Genomic DNA, 21,392 nt, shown 5'->3' with positions numbered 1-21,392 from the left:
ACACAGGACACCGAATAGGACAGGAGAAGTACTCCAGATATAACAAACTGACCCTAGCCCCCCGACACATAAACTACTGCAGCATAAATACTGGAGGCTGAGACAGGAGGGGTCAGGAGACACTGTGGCCCCATCCGAGGACACCCCTGGACAGGGCCAAACAGGAAGGATATAACCCCACCCACTTTGCCAAAGCACAGCCCCCACACCACTAGAGGGATATCTTCAACCACCAACTTACCATCCTGAGACAAGGCTGAGTATAGCCCACAAAAGATCTCCGCCATGGCACAACCCAAGGGGGGCGCCAACCCAGACAGGATGACCACATTAGCACCTCTGAACAGTGTCGGCAGTCAATCTCTTTTGTGTTCACACAGCAAAGACTTTGGAAGTCGTCAGCCACTCAGCCTTGTTACAATACTCCAAACCAGAAGGGGGCAGTAACGTTGTTTGGCAATGCATATCCATGCGTATTGCTTATGGTCATGATTCTATTTTGTAGAAAGCCCCTATATTTTTCATTTTTTTTGTTGGCTCCCCCACATGGAGGTTTGTGTTTCTGATTGGCTCCAAGTCAAGCTGTTGGCCACTGACAAGCATTGCGTAGGTTCTTCGCTACCGGGTCGGCACGCAACAGGTACCGCTTTTGTACTAGCAAGAGAAGGAACGGCCTCCCACTGTGATAAGTACCTACAGTATCAGCAGTCAGTGAGATTCTCAGTGTATTTCATGCTTCACTCTTTTGGGGTGTCATTTTTATACACTAAACAGCTCACTGAGACAGACAGACAGACAGGTGAGTAGTGGAGTTGATTTTACTTCTGGTCCAAAACACAGATGTGGAACAAAATACATCAAATACACAAGAACACCCCACAAATATATTATACCTCAAACCTCCCAATTACAATGACAAACATAGCAACACGTGACATAAACGTAGTAATACAGCGAAGCAAACATATGAACACCGTGACAACACTATTTGGCCGAAAAACCTAATATACAAAAACATGATCCAAGAATCCAATGAAATACACAGTGGAATGACTATTGCAAGATACCTGTAAACCTCCATGTGTGATATATATCCCTCTCTTTTCTGCCTGTGAACTTATACAAAAGATGCAGGACTCCACAAGGACTGTAATTGTGTGATGATTCAGGCCAGGTAAACAACTAAGTTTTGTTGTGTTGTTTTGACCCTCCTGCCAGAAAAGGGCAACTTGTGTTCCCAAAGAAGCTAGAGGAAACATTACTCTGTTTGGACTACACAATTCTCTCTCCCTCCTCTTTCTCTATCTCTGGTGGAGCAATCCATCTGACAAACAGTCAGAGTGTCCAGGATTTGGCCCCATGACCCAGGGATAGATGTGTGTTCATCAGGTGTGAAGTTGACTGATAAGTTCTCAGCCTTTACATCGTAGTCTCCTCCCATTCCAGCTCGACATCACCTGCAAGAGGACAAAAAAGTAGATATGTGAAATGTGCGTTTATGACGTATGTGTATGCTAGTGTGTGTTCTTGTATATGTGTGTGCTCACCCTCCATAGCTTCCAGTGAGTCCATCTTCTCCAGAGCAGAGTAGTTGATGAACCAGATGGACTGGCTGTTTCCTTTACTGTTCAGCAGATCCAGAGTACTCTGGTGTAGGAACATATACTGGGCCTGGGGATATGCGTGAACAGACTCTCTAAGATTCTGTCTGGCAGGTTTGAATGCACCAGGAAAACTAGATCATACTATGAAGTATCATATCCATATTAGAGTAAGAATATTATATTATGATACATGTTGTATAAATGCATATTTCTCACCAGGTTCTGCACCATACACATCCTCTCACTGCGTAGTTCAGCCACCAGACCGTAGATGTCCACAAAGTCGTGATCACTAACGTGTTGGATCAGGTGATCCAGCGTTATAAACACTCCTGTCCTGCCCACGCCAGCACTGCAGTGCACCACTATAGTAGTGTTCTCATGCCTGTTGGCTCTGATGGCTCGAACAAACTGTATGAGTGTGGTGCTGGAATCTGGTACACCATGCTCTGGCCAGGAGGTGTAGTTGAAGTGGTGAACCACCATGTAGTCCCCATGCTAGGGGGAGAAAGGGAGACAGACAGAGAGAGAGGGGGGGGGGGAGTGTCAGAGGGAGAGAGAGCGAGGGAGTTAGAGAAGGAGAGAGAGAATAATGATTTTATTGTCAAGAGGATAACTCTGAACTTGTTTACTCTGGGGTACTCAAATATACACTGATTGTACAAAACATTAGGAACACCTGCTCTTTCCATGACAGACTGACCGGGTGAAAGCTATGATCCCTTAATGATGTAACTTGTTAAATCCATTTCAATCAGTGCAGTTGAAGGGGAGGAGACAACTGAAAGTAGGATTTTTAAGCCTTGAGACAATTGAGACATGGATTGTGTATGTGTGCTATTCAGAGGGTGTATCGGCAAGACAAAATATTGAATTGCCTTTGAATGGAGTATGGCAGCAGGTGCCAGGTGCACCGGTTTGATTGTGTCAAGAACTGTAGTGCTGCTAGATTTTTCACACTCAATAGTTTCCTGAGTGTATCAACCAACAATGGTCCACAACCCAAAGAACATCCAGCCAACTTGACACAACTGTGGGAAGCATTGGAGTCAACATGGGCCAGCGTCCTTCTGGAACGCTTTTGACACCTTGTAGACTATTCAGACCCCTTGACTTTTTCCAAATGTTGTTACGTTACAGCCTTATTCTAAAATGGATAAACTAGTTTTTTTCCCCTCATCAATCTACACACAATACCCCATAATGACAAAGCCAAAACAGTTGACATTTTTGCTCATTTATAAAAAAAATATTATATATTTATATCTTATTTAAATTCTAAAAATCTCTTTGCTTTGTCATTATGGGGTATTGTGTGTAGATTGATGAGGAAAATATACAATTTAATCCATTTTAGAATAAGGCTGTAATTTAACAAAAAGGTGAAAAAAAGTCAAGAGGTCTGAATACTTTCCGAATGCACTGTATGTATATATGTGTGTGTGTGTGTGTGTGTGTGTGTGTGTGTTACCCGCTCCACTTTGAGAGCTCTGACGGTCCAGTCAGGATAAACGTCCTCTGTCAGCTTGGTGATGATGATGTCCCCAAACACTGTCACCGGCTTATTGTCCTCTGGCCAGTACTGGTGACACCGGATCTAAACACACCCACACACAGCACACACACACAAAATTGGTGACCGGATCTAAACAGACATACGAACCTGACACTACTAAAACCTTGGTCCGGCCCTTACCCTTCCTTTCTCATAGCACTGTGTGAGCATAGCGATGGTTCGTGTGCGAGTCTCCCAGATCATCCTCCAAAAGTCAGCCACAGTGCCGGGGAGAGGACCCTGGGTCGCTATGAACTCACTAGGACACAAGTAACCCTGAGCGGGAGAGGAAGAATGTTATAGTCAGAACAGAGTAGGTCACAGGTCTCCAGTTTTGTAACACAAACGTTGGGGTGTTTAGAAATGTGAGCTTCTCTGAAAGCATGAGTGTTCTCTTTTCTGTGTCTGTGACTGTGTGTGTGTGTGTGTGTGTGTCTCACTGAGATGAAGCTAGCGTTAATGTAGTCAGATCCAGGCATGCCAGGCTCAGACAAGAGCTTCACACGGTTGTTGTTGTCTGTAGAGGAGAGAATGTGTTAGGTTGTGTGTGTGTGTTACGCTCACTGTGTGTGTGTGTGTGTGTGTGTGTGTGTGTGTACATACAGGGTTTGATGTTAGTGAAGCGGTTCTTGGATCTGTTCCAGGGAAGGTCAGCGTCTGAAGTAGCCAGATCCTGCAGCAGTTTGGGCAACTCCTAGAGAAGACAGGGTTAACGCTGTCAATCCACGTACACACACACACATACACACGGGTTTTCACATGGGGTCAGAGGTTAGAGTTACATACGGCAAACTCTTCCTGGAACTTGGTGTTCTCGTTGGCACACAGATCCTCTACATGCTGCAGGAAAGACTTCTTATTGACGGGCCTGAGAGACAGAGATAATCAGAATCACGTTTTTGTCCTACAAGAGCAAAATCTTGGCACAGCTCACACATAAATGCATAAACCTTATATGAATATCAAAAATCAAACAAACAGGAGGTGGGGATAAGAGAAATCCTTCACAGGGCAGCAATCCAAATCCAACTATTATTGCCCAACAAACTCACATAATGTACACATAGAACAACATACACACTCATTAGGTGACTTACTTGAGAGACTTTCTGTAGCTGAGAAGTCTAAAACAGAGTTGACAGAACAATATTAGTCACACCAGTACACTGTGAGTACAGCAGACTTTATTTTCCAGTCACACCAGTACACTGTGAGTACAGCAGACTTTATTTTCCAGTCACACCAGTACACTGTGAGTACAGCAGACTTTATTTTCCAGTCACACCAGTACACTGTGAGTACAGCAGACTTTATTTTCCAGTCACACCAGTACACTGTGAGTACAGCAGACTTTATTTTCCAGTCACACCAGTACACTGTGAGTACAGCAGACTTTATTTTCCAGTCACACCAGTACACTGTGAGTACAGCAGACTTTACTTTCCATTACTGTACAGTTACAGACAGACTGAACAGCACTTCAGTAGACTAAAGCCATGAGACAACAATACACACTTCCAACTGTAGCAATGCAACACAGCAACACACACACACATGGAGTGCTATATAACAAGGGCTACACACACTGCCCACTACAACTTACTGAATGACAAATATCTCCTTCCGTCTAAAGAAGAAGGAGGAATACCTGGAGAGAGAGTTGGAGCAAAGCTTGATGATTAGTTGATCATTTGAATCAGCTGTGTAGTGCTGGGGCAAAACCCAAAACGGGCACCCGTGGGGTCCCAGGGACCGAGTTTGTAAAACCCTGGGTTAGAGTGAGAGTGGAGAGCACAGACAGTCTTTGTGTGATTGTGTGTGTGTTTATGTGTGTACTGTAGTGTGTGTGCGTGTGTATGTGCATGTGTTAGCAGCAGCCATGCACATTCTGTAGGCATGCAGGTAGAGTAGTAGAGGCAGAGTGAGCATAATGTTACAGTGGGTAAACCTTTGTGAAGTTGTGTGCGAATGAGAGAGAGGGAGTGTGTATGTGTGAGAAAAAGACACACACAGGCATACACACACTGACCGGTGTAGTTTCTCTTCCTTCAGCTCCAGGTCAGCCACAGCAATCAGTTGATCCAGTTTAAACTTGGTCTCTATAATCTCCGCCTCCCGGGGAGAGTAGGTCCCGCCCTCCTTCTGCCGCTGACGGATCCTGTCATTGGATGAGGAACATGTCAATCTCTCTGACACAACTGACTATGGCTGGCTGGGCTTAAACTAGAAAACTTAAGGTTATAGATTTCAAAACTCTAATTAATACTTTTAAAATAAATTGGATTCTGAAGTATGTTAAGAACCAGAACAGTATTTAGAATGTCTTCCCTAAGTATTTATTTGACTCTGTTGGTGGTTTAGAATGTTTGCTTTGATGTATTTTGATGTTGATAAAATCCCAGTAAAGTTGGCCAAATTCCATAAACAGGCCATTTTAGCTTGGATGTTAGTGTATAAACAGATACAGATACAGATACTTTATATGGAACAACAAAGATATACGATTGAAAAATAAGTCTCTTTTTTTTCGTAACTGGTTTGAGAATAAAATTATTTTGGTTGGTCAGTTACTGAATGAGGATGGATATCTACTCTCATAAGGGGAATTTCTTGATACATTTAAAATTCCAATAACACTGAAAGAATATGCAATTGTTTTTGATTTAATTTCCAATGGGGGTTGTATCTCTTTTAAATTCCTCTGTGGTTGATGTAAGTAACATAGATTTACATGAAAATATATTAATTGGCAATATTAACATCAAAGATAAATGTAGTAAAAACAGATTAGGAATATTGTTTGTGACACTACAATTCCCTCAGCAAGATTATTTTGGTCAAATATCTATGGTGATATACAATGGGGGAAAGCATGGAAAATTGCTAACAAATATTGTATCAGTCACAAGGTAAAGGGAGTTTCATTTAAAATGTTACATAGAATCTATCCTGTGAAACATGTTTTGAAAAGATTCATGCTGAATATTGACTATAAATGTGATTTCTGTGGAATGGAGAAGGAGACCATTTTGCATTTGTTTTTTGCCTGTATTTATAGTAGAATGTTTTGGATTGACATACAGAATTTTGTTACAAAAAGAAATAGGACCGGTTGTACTATTTAATGGTTTTGATATAATGATTTATTTGATCAATTCTGACATAGATAAAGATGTAGTATATTTAATTCAACTGCTAATAATACTAGGTAAATTTCATTCACAAATGCAAATGGTCTAATTCAAAACCTAACTTTTTTCACTTTATAAATGAATTTAAACAATATGGCACTACTTTAACTCAAATTAAAAACAAAAAGGCAATTAAAACTTGTATTATTAATGAATATGATTGGTTTGTTTAAGATTCCTGGCAATGTAAATCGTTTGTATGTATGCTTGTTTGTATGTGACTATTTATCTTTTGTTTGTTGATATTTGTTAATAATAATTAAAAAAATATATATATATAGAAAAATTAAATAAAAACCTACAAAACTAGAGGCATCAGCTGGAACCAGTTTACCTGACAGAGGCGTAGATGACGAGGATGAGCAGCAGGGCCAGGAAGAAGGAGAGGAGAACTCCCAGAATGATCTGTTCATCTCTGGTCAACAACCCATCCACTGACAGACAGGAGGGGTTGAGGGAAAGAGAAAAAAAGAAGCCTTTCGTGAACTAACACTTGCACTTACATCGACGGCCTGCAATGGATCGGGTCGAGAGCTTCAAGTTCTTCGGTGTCCAAATCACTATGGACTTAAAATGGTCCACTCAACCACACACAGTCGTAAAGATGGTGCCTGAAGAGCTTCTATTCCTAAACCACAAGACATAGCTAACAGAATGGCTACACGGACTATGTGAGTTGACCCTTGCATTTTGTTTTTATTTTTGCACTGTGTAGGGCTTTCTCCTATAGAGCTCCATTTTTATGGAACGGTCTGCCTACCCATGTCAGAGACGCAAACTCGGTCTCAACCTTTAAGTCTTTACTGAAGACTGATCTCTTCAGTGGGTCATATGATTGAGTGTAGTCTGGCCCAGGAGTGGGAAGGTGAACGGAAAGGCTCTGGAGCAACGAACCGCCTTTGCTGTCTCTGCCTGGCCGGTTCCCCTCTTTCCACTGGGATTCTCTGCCTCTAACCCTATTACAGGGGCTGAGTCACTGGCTTACTGGGGCTCTCTCATGCCGTCCCTGGAAGAGGTGTGTCACCTGAGTGGGTTGATTCACTGATGTGGTCATCCTGTCTGGGTTGGCGCCCCCCCTTGGGTTGTGCCATGGCAGAGATCTTTGTGGGCTATATACAGCCTTGTCTCAGGATGGTAAGTTGGTGGTTGAAGATATCCCTCTAGTGGTGTGGGGGCTGTGCTTTGGCAAAGTGGGTGGGGTTATATCCTTCCTGTTTGGCCCTGTCCGGGGGTGTCCTCGGATGGGGCCACAGTGTCTCCTGACCCCTCCTGTCTCAGCCTCCAGTATTTATGCTGCAGTAGTTTATGTGTCGGGGGGCTAGGGTCAGTTTGTTATATCTGGAGTACTTCTCCTGTGGCTAGCTGCTATTCGGTGTCCTGTGTGAATCTAAGTGTGCGTTCTCTAATTCTCTCCTTCTCTCTTTCTTTCTCTCTCTCGGAGGACCTGAGCCCTAGGACCATGCCCCAGGACTACCTGACATGATGACTCCTTGCTGTCCCCAGTCCACCTGGCTGTGCTGCTGCTCCAGTTTCAACTGTTCTGCCTTATTATTATTCGACCATGCTGGTCATTTATGAACATTTGAACATCTTGGCCATGTTCTGTTATAATCTCCACCCGGCACAGCCAGAAGAGGACTGGCCTCTCTACCTCTTTCTTTCTCTCTCTCCACATATGCTCTCTCTAATTCTCTCTTTCTTTCTCTCCGAGGACCTGAGCCCTAGGACCGTGCCCCAGGACTACCTGACATGATGACTCCTTGCTGTCCCCAGTCCACCTGGCTGTGCTGCTGCTCCAGTTTCAACTGTTCTGCCTTATTATTATTCGACCATGCTGGTCATTTATGAACATTTGAACATCTTGGCCATGTTCTGTTATAATCTCCACCCGGCACAGCCAGAAGAGGACTGGCCACCCCACATAGCCTGATTCCTCTCTAGGTTTCTTCCTAGGTTTTGGCCTTTCTAGGGAGTTTTTCCTAGCCACCGTGCTTCTACACCTGTATTGCTTGCTGTTTGGGGTTTTAGGCTGGGTTTCTGTACAGCAATTTGAGATATCAGCTGATGTACGAAGGGCTATATAAATCAATTTGATTTGATTTGAGAGATGTGGTTGACCCGCCTAGTAATCTTAAGATGAATGCACTAACAGTAAGTTGCTCTGGATAAGAGCCTCTGCTAAATGACTAAAATGTAAAAAATTTAAATGAAGGAGTGAGAGTGGTGTTGTTTAATCAGTTTGCATCAGAGAGGAAAGATGTTTGTGGAGAGAAGAGGAGTGCTTACCTGCTGTTCTGATATGCTCAGAGTAGTCGGAGTCTGTATACTGACCCCGGATGTTGGTGGCTCGGAACTTAAATCTGCCACACAGACAAAGACATGTACTGTATTAAACTTTGTACGTATGTGTTTATATCTACGTATGTGCACGTGTATGTGTTTACATGTTTGTGTTGTGTATACTCACACGTAGACAGTGTTTGGTTTGAGGGGTCCGTTACAGAGTGTGTTACTGTACTCTTCAGTCAGACAGTTGTCCTTCTCTCCGATGACATAGTGATCATCCTGGTGGTCTATGCGCTCCCCCCCTGAGTCTCTATGTCCCAGAACCCTGTCCCTCACAATACTGTGTCTAATGAGTGAGAAAGTGAGTTTGCTGGTTTGTGTGTCCCTGCTCATACGGTCCCTCACACAGAGTGGGTTGGGGAAGCCATTGTCTGTTAGGTAGGGGGCGGGACGAGAGAGAAATGCTGTCTTCCAGTTGGTCAGGTTCATGCTGTCCATCACTGAGACAGAGAGACAGACAGATGTCAGACTAGACCTATAGCAGTGGCTCCTACATACTTTAGTTCAGGATATATTTTCTGTGTGATTGATGTGTGTTTATGTGTGTGTGTGTGATGTCGTACCCCCAGATTCGGACATGATGACCTGGATGCTGCTGATTGGTCCGTTGTCATTGCTGTAGAAACAAGCTGGCATGCGAACAATGATGCTTCTGGAGGTTACCATGGCAACTCCTCCTCGGTCCAACATCACCTGGGGTCTCTGGGTGGGCTTGGCAGGAGCTACCCACACACACATTTCTGTATCATGAAGTGTTCGTAGTGCACACACATATATTCACAATATGACACCCCCTACAACTACGTTTCTAAGGATGTTGGGGTTATAAAGGGGTTATGTAGGGATTATGAATGGGTTATGTAGTGTTTACGTAGCACTGTACCTTTGATCCCTGTAGTGATCTGAACCTCTGAGCTGGGGGGGCTTAAACCTGCTCCGTTTACCGCTGCAATCTGTGTGTGAGAGAGAGAGTTGGTCGGAGTGTTTCAAATGGTGAGAATCATTTTTCAGAAAGCACAATTGTTATGTGACACTGTGTGTGTTCCTCACCCGTATACTATAGTTGTGAACCATGTGTTTGTGTAGTTGTGCCTGTGTGTGTGTTCCTCACCCGTATACTATAGTTGTGAACCATGTGTTTGTGTAGTTGTGCCTGTGTGTGTGTTCCTCACCCGTATACTATAGTTGTGAACCATGTGTTTGTGTAGTTGTGCCTGTGTGTGTGTTCCTCACCCGTATACTATAGTTGTGAACCATGTGTTTGTGTAGTTGTGCCTGTGTGTGTGTTCCTCACCCGTATACTATAGTTGTGAACCATGTGTTTGTGTAGTTGTGCCTGTGTGTGTGTTCCTCACCCGTATACTATAGTTGTGAACCATGTGTTTGTGTAGTTGTGCCTGTGTGTGAGATCCTCACCCGTATACTATAGTTGTAGCCTCCCTTCAGCCCGTCGATGACTGCGGTCAGGGTGCGGTTCTCGTTTTGAACCACGGTGAGGCGGTCGATGGTCATCTCTAGCTGGCCCTGGCGGTAGACCAGCACCGTATAGGAACTGATGTTCCCATTAGGCTCCTCCGGGGGGGCAAAGGTCACAAACACACGGGTCACTTCCTCTGGAATTACCTGGAGGGTCACATTCTTAGGAGGATCCCTGGGCTCTGCAGGGGAGAGGGATGGAGGGAGGATGAGGAGGAGGATGAGAGAGAGTGCTTAACTACCTTCTAGCAGTTGAATAAAATAGCTACTGTATTACTGTATGTGTGGGTTCCTCACCCTCCTCCATTGTTCTGATGACAGTGGGCTCAGTGGCTTGTCCGTCCCGCCGTGCGTTCTCCAGTCGTCCAGTGAAGGCGGTCACGGTCACAGAGTAGCGAGTGAACGCAGTCAGGTTTGACACAACTACGGTCCTCAGCTCCTCTGGGCCGCGTACTACAGACTGGTTTAACCCCTCGCTATCCAGCTGAACAACAACACAACATACAGATGCAAGAAACTCCTTTTTTCTCATTATTCTTTGAGTGTGTGTGTGTGCATGTGTACTCACAGAGATTACGTCTATGAGGTAGGAAGTGGGGCCGGTAATCACATCTGGGAGTTGCCATTCGATACGGAGGCCATTGGAGGACATGGTCATTGAGAGGTTGCTGGGAGGGGCATCAGGGTCTGAGGGGAGAGACAGGTATGAATATACGCATACTGCCTGGGTGTGTAGGTACTTGTATTTCCAGTCACATCCAGAATTATTGCTACCCTTGATAAAGATGATTTAAAAAAGACTGTATAAGCTATATTGTATGCTAATTTTAAAAATATATATACAGTACCAGTCAAACGTTTGAACACAACTACTCATTCAAGGGTTTTTCTTTATTTGTACTATTTTCTACATTGTAGAATAAATTTAGGCAGCGGGTAGCTAGCGGTTAGAGCGTTGGGCCAGTAACCAAAAGGTTGCTAGATCGAATCCCTGAGCTGACAAGGAAAAATTCTGTTGTTCTGCCCCTGAACATGGCAGTTAACCCACTATTCCTAGGCCATCATTGTAAATAAGAATTTGTTCTCAACTGACTCCTGAGGGGGAAAAGGTTTTGTTGTGCCCTCTTCACGACTGTTTTGGTATGTTTGGACCATGATAGTGTCACGCCCTGACCATAGAGAGCTGTTTATTCTCTATGTTGGTTGGGGTGTGATAGTGACTAGGGTGGGTCATCTAGGTTATTAATGGTTTAGGTTGGCCTGGTATGGTTCCCAATCAGAGACAGCTGTTTATCGTTGTCTCTGATTGGGGATCATATTTAGGAAGCCATTTCCTCATTGTGCTTTGTGGGATCTAGTCTACAGATAGTTGCCTGTGTGCACACCAGTAGCGGCATGTTTCATTTTTGCTTGTTTATTTTGTTTTGGTTAGTTTCTATGAATTACAATTATGTGGAACTCTACGCACGCTGCGCCTTGGTTCAATCATTTCGACAAGCGTGACAGATATTTTGTTGGTGATGTGGACACCAAGGAACTTGAAACTCTAGACCCGCTCCACTACTGATTATGTTTTGCTTTTCGTGTATTGTTGTGTATAATGATGTGTTTTAATGTGTAGTTTAATGTGTTTATTGTATTTTGATGTGTATTGTGGTGCTATACAGGGCTCAACTGGTCTCAAAATTTAATAATTTTTTGTATCGTCATTAGCACAATATTCATTATCCTAATTCTAGCTCCAAGACTCCGGCAATTAGAAAAAAACAACAATGTAGATTGTGCTGATTTATTGGCTTATTGAACCAGGTCGCGCACTGTAGTCTAAAACAATTATGTCATATCTGAATTATGTCATCTTTATACACATTCACCATTGTATTAGTATAAAATAATAGATTTTTCTCATTTTTTGGAACTTACAATATAGCTCGGTATTTGTATTATTTATTTTAAACAGTCTTTTTTGCTCATATTTGTCAAGGGTTCCAATCCTTTTGGATGTGACTGTATGTGTATGTGCGTGCGTGGGTGGGTGTACTTACTCCCAGCCAATGTGTGTGTGTATCTCCAGGGTGTGTGTTCTCCTGGCCCAGCATTAGTAAGGGCTGTGATTCTGAAGCGGTAGTGGCGGTACTTGACCAGAGACTGGAGAGTGATGCTCCTATTGCCCTCACCACCATCAGAACCATTCACTGACACCAACACCTGACCAGGAAGATCATGAACATGAATATGATGTTGAGTTCAATGTTAGGAAGTTTATTCTGCAGATATACATGTAGAAAGATGACGACACAGCAGCTTAACAACATTTACATTCAGATATCCAGGTAAACGTACCTCCTGATCCACGCAGCCTGGAGCCAGGGAAGGGCTCGGCTCTGGGAGGGGTGTGGCTTCAGAAAGGGGTGTGTTGGACAGGCAGTCAGGTGACAGCAGCTGCACAGTGATGCGGTACTCAGTGAGCATGCCCAGAGCAGAGAGGGGAGCAGCCCATTGGAGCGTCACGCTGGTGGACGTGGCCTCTGACACACTCAGGAATCGAGGGACACCAGGAACTGCAGGAGGATATAAGAGTGGGTTGAGTGGGTACAGTTCATCTGGTCTCCTGGTGTAGTGTACGTGTGTACGTGTACCTGACTCGGGGTGTGTGTAGGCAGTACAGTTGACCTGGTCTCCTGGGCCAGCAGAGTTGACAGCTGTTACGGTGAGTGTGAATTCTGCGTCCGGCGCCAGCCCGCTGACCGTATACTGGTTTGTGTCAGCCTGGTGTATGTATGACTGTGAGTCTGAGTGTCTGTCCACCTGGACCTGGTAGTACAGGATGAGTCCATTGGGGTTGGCTGGAGGCTCCCAGTGTAGAAACACAGAGTCCCAGCCCAGACCAGAGCAGGACAGGTTACCCACCACTTCAGACACTGGAGCCAGGAGACACAGGGGTTATGCAAAAGGATTAATAGCCAATTCCACACGCATATGGCACTTGATTTCTAGTTCCACAACCATACATACCCACACACACATACCACCTACACCCACATACATACCGGACTCATTGGTTGTGAAGGACACAGGAGTGCTATACTGGTCTCCATGACCCACTCTGGTGTAGCTAAGCACACTGATCTCATAGGAGCTGTGAGGCCTGAACCCACTCAGCTGTCCTTCTGTCCACGGACCTGTAGAGTTCTGAGAGTGAGAGAGAGAAAAATGTGGAAATCTTCTAGTCAGAACATAGCAAAGTTGCAGCACTCCAGTTTAAAAATGTTAATGTTTCTTTGTTAGTGTTTGTGTTTGTGTGTGTGCAGTACCTGATATCTGATTGTGTTTGTGTTAATCTCCCAGATCCTGAAGCCGTAGTTTGTGACCACACCATTGGGTTCCAGAGAGGGTTCCCAGGTCAGCCACACAGAAAAGGCTGTGTGGTTATACAGAGACAGATTCCTGGGAGGAGACATCGGACCTGGTGGAACACAATGTTAGAGTACATTACTGGCCTTCGTCTGTATGCAGCAGCAGTTGGAGGGGTTATGGTAGGGTAGAGGTTAGAGGTTAGTAGGGGTTAAAGGTGAGAGGTTAAAGATGACCTGCTTCATCTGTGTGCAGCATCAGTAGTAGCGGGGGTCCGGAGCCCTTGCGGGTGGCTGCGGTGATGGAGAGGTTGTAGGCTGTGTAGGGCAGGAGCTGTGTGAGTGTGAGGATGGTGTTGGGGGTGTGTGTGGTGTTGGAGCCGCCAGGGCCGAACATGGTGAGGGAATACTCTGTTATCTCTCCATTGGCCTCCAGGGGGCGCTGCCACACCACAGACACAGAGGAGGACGACAGGTTCCTACAGGACACCAGCACTGGAGCTGAACTGGGAACTGAAGGGAGAGAGTGGGTTAATAGTATGTATGTGTATGCACATGTGTGCATTTGTGTGTGTGTGTGTGTCTGTAGACTCACTATCATCATCAGTCCTCACGTGCAGCAGGCTGGTGTGGTTGTGGGCCGGGCCGGCGCTGGTTGCCGGAGTAACAGTGAAGACGTAGGGATAGTACTTCCTGAGTTTGGTAAACAGGAAGACGTTATCGTTGGTTGTCTTGGTGATGGTATTGTTGACAGCGGGGGGTCCGGGGGGGTTGGTGTTAGGGTAAGAGGGGTTCATAGGTTTTGGGGGTTGGGGGTGTCCTGCTTCCTGCAGGGTGAGCAAGTAGAAGGGGCGTCCATTGGGTTCCATAGGGGGGTCCCAGCTTACTATGATGGCTGTAGAACTGAAGATCTGAGCACTGAGATTGTGGACCGGATCACTGGGCACTGTGGAGAGAGAGGGGGAATTAGTATCACTGACTGAACTACATAATTCTTCAGACTCAGTCCTAGCACTAGAAGAACATTACAGGTTATTTATGCTGTATATACACATAATAGTACATCTACACCCAAACCAGCAACATCAACCAATCAAACACTGGCACCACCCCAGGGAGAGAAACACACCAACAAACATAAAACAGCACTTTGTCATCATCATCATTAACAACATCGTCATCATTAACATCATCATCACCCCATGAGTCATATGGAGAGAATAACCTCAGTGTGGAATAAAACAAGAACACTTTGACCAGAGATACTTCAAATCGAGAGAGACATTTTGAATAGCAGATACTCATCCTGGCCACACCCACTTCCGGTGTCCATCCTCTAAGTTCCGGTCACTGAGTCTGACCATATGGAGAGAGCAAACTGAGCATGTGCACCAGGGGAAACAGGGATGGAAAGAAGGAGAGACGCAGAGATGGAAGATATAAGGAGGGAGGGGAGACCTCAGTGAAGGCAGATTGAGAGGCTGGTGAAGTGGATGGATGGGTGGAGGAGAGAGGACGGTGTGTGGGTGTCTGAGCCCAGGGCAGTGAGCCCTGCTGGGCTTGGCAGGGCAGGAGAGGCAGGGTGAGCTGGAGGTCCCGTGGCTGGAGCACAGAGGCAGAGACACACAGTCAGTATTAGAGATATCTTCAGACCGAAACAAGAGGCAGTCACTATTATATGTCAGATGGAGGCAGCAGTCTGTCTACACAATTTTTCCCAAAATCACATAAAAACAAAGAGATCATCGTCAAATAGGAACAATAACTACATTTCTTTTGAATAACACAAAAGCTACTATTTTTATCTACATAATTTATTTGACAGGAACATTGCTACTTCTTGTGATCATCCAGATACTGCCATTTGAAAAGGATTCATCTGCATCTTAAGCTACAGACTAAACTACTAACACTAATACGATAATAACCTACTCACAAAACTACATGATGAAACATCTCTACTGGATGTATGTTGATAGCATTGTGACATTGTTGATAGCCAATGTGTTTACAAAAGAACTGGATGCCTGTATCATTGCTCTGTTGGGAATATAAGACATTATCAGATATCCAACAGGTCAAAGAGTAAGCTTCCACAGGGTTCAGTAAAAGGAGATACAAACTGGTTGTCTGAGGTACGGAGGCCTCGGAGGGACAAAAAGGGCCAGTTTGTCAGACTGACAGACTTACCTCCTTTTACCAGCCAGCTGAAAGTTACACTTCAATCGCAGAATTTTTACGTGATTTTAGCAAGTTCAACAAGAGGTTGGAAAAAACAGTGCAGACTCTCTCTCTCTGTGTGTGTGTGTGTGTGTGTGTGTGTGTGTGTGTGTGTGTGTGTGTGAGAAACTGACCGCCATCTGGGGTGAGTAGGTCTAAAGGATCAGTACGGACCCCTCCGTCCCCTTGCATGGTGCTGGAGGTCAGCCAGAGGCTGTAGTTCTGTCCTCCTCTCAGGCCAGACAGACAGTAGGACAGGTCCTCCCCCAGAGAGACAGGGTCCAGCTCTGACACTGGGATATGCTGATGGAGAGGAGAGAGAGAAACGATGCCTTTACAGTAGAAAATAACTCACTTTTACACACGAGCATACAGTGTGTGTGTGTGTTACTCACCTGCTTTATAACAGTGTTATTGTCTGTGTAGTATAGAGTGTAATGCTGTATAACTCACCTGCTCTGTGACAGTGTTATTGTCTGTGTAGTATAGAGTGTAATGCTGTATAACTCACCTGCTCTGTGACAGTGGTATTGTCTGAGTAGTACAGAGTATAGTGAAGGAGGATTCCATTTGGCTGAGTGGGGGGTTGCCAGAGGACGGTCACTGAAGAAAAGGTCAGGTTCACCAACGACACATTCTGGGGTGGGTCAAATGGCACTGGAAGAGAATTGCAGGATGAATTGGTGCAAGTTGCATGTCACTTGTGTTTACTAAAAATGAACTGGAGGCATGTTCAGTTGGGACTACAAGATTTTTCAAAGGGTTGTGAGTGTGAGTGCATGCGTGCTTGCCAAACGTATATGTGTGTGTGTACCTGCGTCAATAATACTGAAGCTGATGTATATGAGGACTCCCCCGTCCCCCAGGCGCGTCCAGCTGGAGACAGAGGCGTTGAAGCGACTTTCTGAGTCAACGCTGATCACCACCGCTGTACCTGTTACATTCTGCCACACCTCAGATGACTCATTCCTACAGGAGAGAGAAGGAAGGAGGAAGAAGAAGAAGAGGCCATGTTGGAGCTGTGTTGGAGCTGGCCATGTTGCAGCTGTAATTCATGCTTCAATCAGAATGACTCATCCCTCAACATCTCCTTTTTCAACATCACATCAGCAGTAGGTTTCAAAATAACGATCAATATTGAAATCAAACTCACCAGACTCTGACTATGTAGTAGAGGATCTCAGAGTTGGCCTCTTTCGGCGGTTCCCATGACAATTCTACCTCGTAGTCTGACAACTTCCTGGCTAACAGGAACTGAGGGGGAGTGTCTGGGTCTGAAACACACTTCCTATTATTTAAGACCAACCAGGTCCCTAGGGGAAATGGACTGGAAGGAGGAGAGAACGTTAGCTAAACGCTCCTTGATCATTGGAAATAGCCTGCATGCTGGCTCATCTGTAAGCACAGCCCTGTGAAGTAAACCTGGTTGGTTAGAAGTGATGGTGTTGATGTTGTTAAATAACACTGTGGTAGCCCCTGACCTTTGACTTGTATTGTCAGAGGATCAGGAAGACTTGAGACAGAGAGGAAGTGAGAGGAGGTGATGATGAACATTCTGTGGTCCAGGATCTCTGGTCTTGTTAACGCCATAGTCCACTACGCGGCCACCTGAAACACAATGACCCTAACCATGGCCTCGCTCTACCTCCCCCCTCTTACCCCAGATCCCTCACTCCATTGGGGTGATGTATAGTGGTTTACTGCGGTGGTTCTGGGGTGTGTTTGTGTGTTAGAGAGGCTCTCACCATCCTCCAGTGTGGTGATGTTGAGTGGGTCACTGCTGTGGTTTCCAGGGCCCATTCGTGTGTGTCCCTTCACCACCAGAGTGTATTGCGCAAACTTCCTTAGGTGAGTGATCTGGACGTGGCTAATGGGTGTGGTCAGGTTGAGGAAGTGGGAAGAGTTTCGCAGCTCAAGGCTGTAAATCAAATCAAATCAAATGTAATTTAAAGTGCCTTTTCATCATGAGACAGTACAATTTCCAAAATCCATGCAGAAATGTACCTGTAGTGCGTGATAACTCCATTGGGCACTAGTGGGGGTTCCCAGGTCACATTCACCTCATTGGGACTGACGGACTCATAGGACAGGCCGTAGGGAGGACTTCCCGGTACTAGAGGGTACACACACACTTCAACAAATCAAATCAAATTTTATTTGTCACATACACATGGTTAGCAGATGTTAATGCGAGTGTAGCGAAATGCTTGTGCTTCTAGTTCCGACAATGCAGTAATAACCAACAAGTAATCTAGCTAACAATTCCAAAACTACTACCTTATAGACACAAGTGTAAGGGGATAAAGAATATGTACATAAAGATATATGAATGAGTGATGGTACAGAGCGGCATGGGCAAGATACAGTAGATGGTATTGAGTGCAGTATATACATATGAGATGAGTATGTAAACAAAGTGGCATAGTTAAAGTGGCTAGTGATACATGTATTACATAAAGATGCAGTAGATGATATAGAGTACAGTATATACATATACATATGAGATGAATAATGTAGGGTATGTAAACATTATATTAGGTAGCATTGTTTAAAGTGGCTAGTGATATATTTTACATCATTTCCCATCAATTCCCATTATTAAAGTGGCTGGAGTTGAGTCAGTGTGTTGGCAGCAGCCACTCAATGTTAGTGGTGGCTGTTTAACAGTCTGATGGCCTTGAGATAGAAGCTGTTTTTCAGTCTCTCGGTCCCAGCTTTGATGCACTTGTACTGACCTCGCCTTCTGGATGATAGCGGGGTGAACAGGCAGTGGCTCGGGTGGTTGTTGTCCTTGATGATCTTTATGGCCTTCCTGTGACATCGGGTGGTGTAGGTGTCCTGGAGGGCAGGTAGTTTGCCCCCGGTGATGCGTTGTGCAGACCTCACTACCCTCTGGAGAGCCTTACGGTTGTGGGCAGAGCAGTTGCCGTACCAGGCGGTGATACAGCCCGACAGGATGCTCTCGATTGTGCATCTGTAGAAGTTTGTTAGTGCTTTTGGTGACAAGCCGAATTTCTTCAGCCTCCTGAGGTTGAAGAGGCGCTGCTGCGCCTTCTTCACGATGCTGTCTGTGTGGGTGGACCAATTCAGTTTGTCTGTAATGTGTACGCAGAGGAACTTAAAACTTACTACCCTCTCCACTACTGTTCCATCGATGTGGATAGGGGGGTGTTCCCTCTGCTGTTTCCTGAAGTCCACAATCATCTCCTTAGTTTTGTTGACGTTGAGGGTTATTTTCCTGACACCACACTCCGAGGGCCCTCACCTCCTCCCTGTAGGCCGTCTCGTCTTTGTTGGTAATCAAGCCTACCACTGTTGTGTCGTCCGCAAACTTGATGATTGAGTTGGAGGCGTGCGTGGCCACGCAGTCGTGGGTGAACAGGGAGTACAGGAGAGGGCTCAGAACGCACCCTGGTGGGGCCCCAGTGTTGAGGATCAGCGGGGTGGAGATGTTGTTGCCTACCCTCACCACCTGTGGCGTTAGTGTGTGAATGTGCCTAGTTTTTATGTGTGTGAAATAAAAGGTAAAATAGGGGGTGCTTATATTTGTCCTGTTTCACTGCATGTACAAGTGGGTAACCACCCGGAGAGTGGTGTGTGTGTGTGTTTGTATGTACTATATGTGTGTGTGTGTATGTTTGTGTGTGTGTAGACTCACCGTCCTCCCCAGACAGCATAGTGAGTGTGTCTGAGGTGTGGTTCCCGTGTCCGAGGCGTGTGTATGCTCTGACAGACACGTTATAGTAGGAGAACGGCATCAGCCCTGTCAGAGTCACTCTGGGGACAGAGCTGTTCAACACTGCCACAAATGATTGGTTCTTGTACAGGACCTCATACTGTTGGATCACTCCATTGGCTCTCTCCGGGGGCGACCAAGAGAGGGTGGTGGTGGAAGGAGAGGTGTCTACGACTGTTAATCCTATGGGTGGGGAGTCAGGTTCTGAGAGGGAGAGAGAGAGGGATAACATTGGACTCTCTATAATGAAACCCACATAATGAGAGAGGTGGGGGTGGGGGTGGGGGTGTGTGTATGTATGTGTGTGTGTGCCAGGTACCATCTTCGGGTGTGACAGCGAAGATATCGTCTCGGTCAGACAGAGAGCTCTCTCCTACAGCAGTAGATGCAGCCACTCGCAGTTTATAACCTGTATACTTCTCCAGCCCTGAAACACACAGCAAGCAGTTTATAACCTGTATACTTCTCCAGCCCTGAAACACACAGCAAGCAGTTTATAACCTCTATACTTCCCCAGCCCTGAAACACACAGCAAGCAGTTTATAACCTGTATACTTCCCCAGCCCTGAAACACACAGCAAACAGCCTATAACCTGTATACTTCCCCAGCCCTGAAACACACAGCAAGCAGCCTATAACCTGTATACTTCTCCAGCCCTGAAACACACAGCAAGCAGTTTATAACCTGTAAACTTATCCAGCCCTGAAACACACAGCAAGCAGTTTATAATCTGTATACTTCTCCAGCCCTGAAACACACAGCAAGCAGCCTATAACCTGTATACTTCCCCAGCCCTGAAACACACAGCAAGCAGTTTATAATCTGTATACTTCCCCAGCCCTGAAACACACAGCAAGCAGCCTATAACCTGTATACTTCCCCAGCCCTGAAACACACTGCAAGCAGCTTATAACCTGTATACTTCCCAGCCCTGAAACACACAGCAAGCAGCTTATAACCTGTATACTTCTCCAGTCCTGAAACACACAGCAAGCAGCCTATAACCTGTATACTTCCCCAGCCCTGAAACACACAGCAAGCAGTTTATAACCTGTATACTTCCCCAGCCCTGAAACACACAGCAAGCAGCCTATAACCTGTATATTCCCCAGCCCTGAAACACACTGCAAGCAGCTTATAACCTGTATACTTCCCAGCCCTGAAACACACAGCAAGCAGCTTATAACCTGTATACTTCTCCAGTCCTGAAACACACAGCAAGCAGCCTATAACCTGTATACTTCCCCAGCCCTGAAACACACAGCAAGCAGTTTATAACCTGTATACTTCCCCAGCCCTGAAACACACAGCAAACAGCCTATAACCTGTATACTTCCCCAGCCCTGAAACACACAGCAAGCAGCTTATAACCTGTATACTTCCCAGCCCTGAAACACACAGCAAGCAGCTTATAACCTGTATACTTCTCCAGTCCTGAAACACACAGCAAGCAGCCTATAACCTGTATACTTCCCCAGCCCTGAAACACACAGCAAGCAGTTTATAACCTGTATACTTCCCCAGCCCTGAAACACACAGCAAGCAGCCTATAACCTGTATACTTCCCCAGCCCTGAAACACACTGCAAGCAGCTTATAACCTGTATACTTCCCAGCCCTGAAACACACAGCAAGCAGCTTATAACCTGTATACTTCTCCAGTCCTGAAACACACAGCAAGCAGCCTATAACCTGTATACTTCCCCAGCCCTGAAACACACAGCAAGCAGTTTATAACCTGTATACTTCCCCAGCCCTGAAACACACAGCAAACAGCCTATAACCTGTATACTTCCCCAGCCCTGAAACACACAGCAAGCAGCCTATAACCTGTATACTTCTCCAGCCCTGAAACACACAGCAAGCAGTTTATAATCTGTATACTTCCCCAGCCCTGAAACACACAGCAAG

The 21,392-nt window shown here is 45.4% G+C and overlaps 1 protein-coding gene across 1 annotated transcript in view; it reads right to left on the bottom strand.

Moving 5' to 3' along the window:
* Positions 1-800: 800 nt before the first annotated feature.
* The window catches only part of LOC115109801 (phosphatidylinositol phosphatase PTPRQ-like), a 42,098-nt gene continuing 21,506 nt past the window's right edge, over positions 801-21,392 (bottom strand). Inside the window, exons 14-42 of the mRNA XM_065009766.1 lie at positions 19,801-19,908; positions 19,404-19,685; positions 17,750-17,858; positions 17,491-17,663; positions 14,121-14,471; positions 13,763-14,038; positions 13,487-13,638; positions 13,223-13,364; positions 12,812-13,093; positions 12,516-12,733; positions 12,218-12,380; positions 10,470-10,859; positions 10,113-10,354; positions 9,580-9,649; positions 9,260-9,418; positions 8,818-9,136; positions 8,637-8,710; positions 6,685-6,784; positions 5,189-5,317; positions 4,763-4,807; positions 4,257-4,283; positions 3,946-4,027; positions 3,763-3,853; positions 3,600-3,676; positions 3,301-3,435; positions 3,076-3,201; positions 1,821-2,102; positions 1,548-1,671; positions 801-1,457 (exon numbers count right to left, since the gene is read on the bottom strand). Of these exons, the coding sequence (XP_064865838.1) occupies positions 1,420-1,457; positions 1,548-1,671; positions 1,821-2,102; positions 3,076-3,201; positions 3,301-3,435; positions 3,600-3,676; positions 3,763-3,853; positions 3,946-4,027; positions 4,257-4,283; positions 4,763-4,807; positions 5,189-5,317; positions 6,685-6,784; positions 8,637-8,710; positions 8,818-9,136; positions 9,260-9,418; positions 9,580-9,649; positions 10,113-10,354; positions 10,470-10,859; positions 12,218-12,380; positions 12,516-12,733; positions 12,812-13,093; positions 13,223-13,364; positions 13,487-13,638; positions 13,763-14,038; positions 14,121-14,471; positions 17,491-17,663; positions 17,750-17,858; positions 19,404-19,685; positions 19,801-19,908 (4,766 nt within the window). The 3' untranslated portion in view covers positions 801-1,419. The remainder of the gene's footprint in view (positions 1,458-1,547; positions 1,672-1,820; positions 2,103-3,075; positions 3,202-3,300; positions 3,436-3,599; positions 3,677-3,762; positions 3,854-3,945; positions 4,028-4,256; positions 4,284-4,762; positions 4,808-5,188; positions 5,318-6,684; positions 6,785-8,636; positions 8,711-8,817; positions 9,137-9,259; positions 9,419-9,579; positions 9,650-10,112; positions 10,355-10,469; positions 10,860-12,217; positions 12,381-12,515; positions 12,734-12,811; positions 13,094-13,222; positions 13,365-13,486; positions 13,639-13,762; positions 14,039-14,120; positions 14,472-17,490; positions 17,664-17,749; positions 17,859-19,403; positions 19,686-19,800; positions 19,909-21,392) is intronic.

This window comes from Oncorhynchus nerka, linkage group LG25 (genome assembly GCF_034236695.1).
Source record: "Oncorhynchus nerka isolate Pitt River linkage group LG25, Oner_Uvic_2.0, whole genome shotgun sequence".
Taxonomy (NCBI): domain Eukaryota; kingdom Metazoa; phylum Chordata; class Actinopteri; order Salmoniformes; family Salmonidae; genus Oncorhynchus; species Oncorhynchus nerka.
This window is presented reverse-complemented; position numbering and strand designations above follow the sequence as displayed.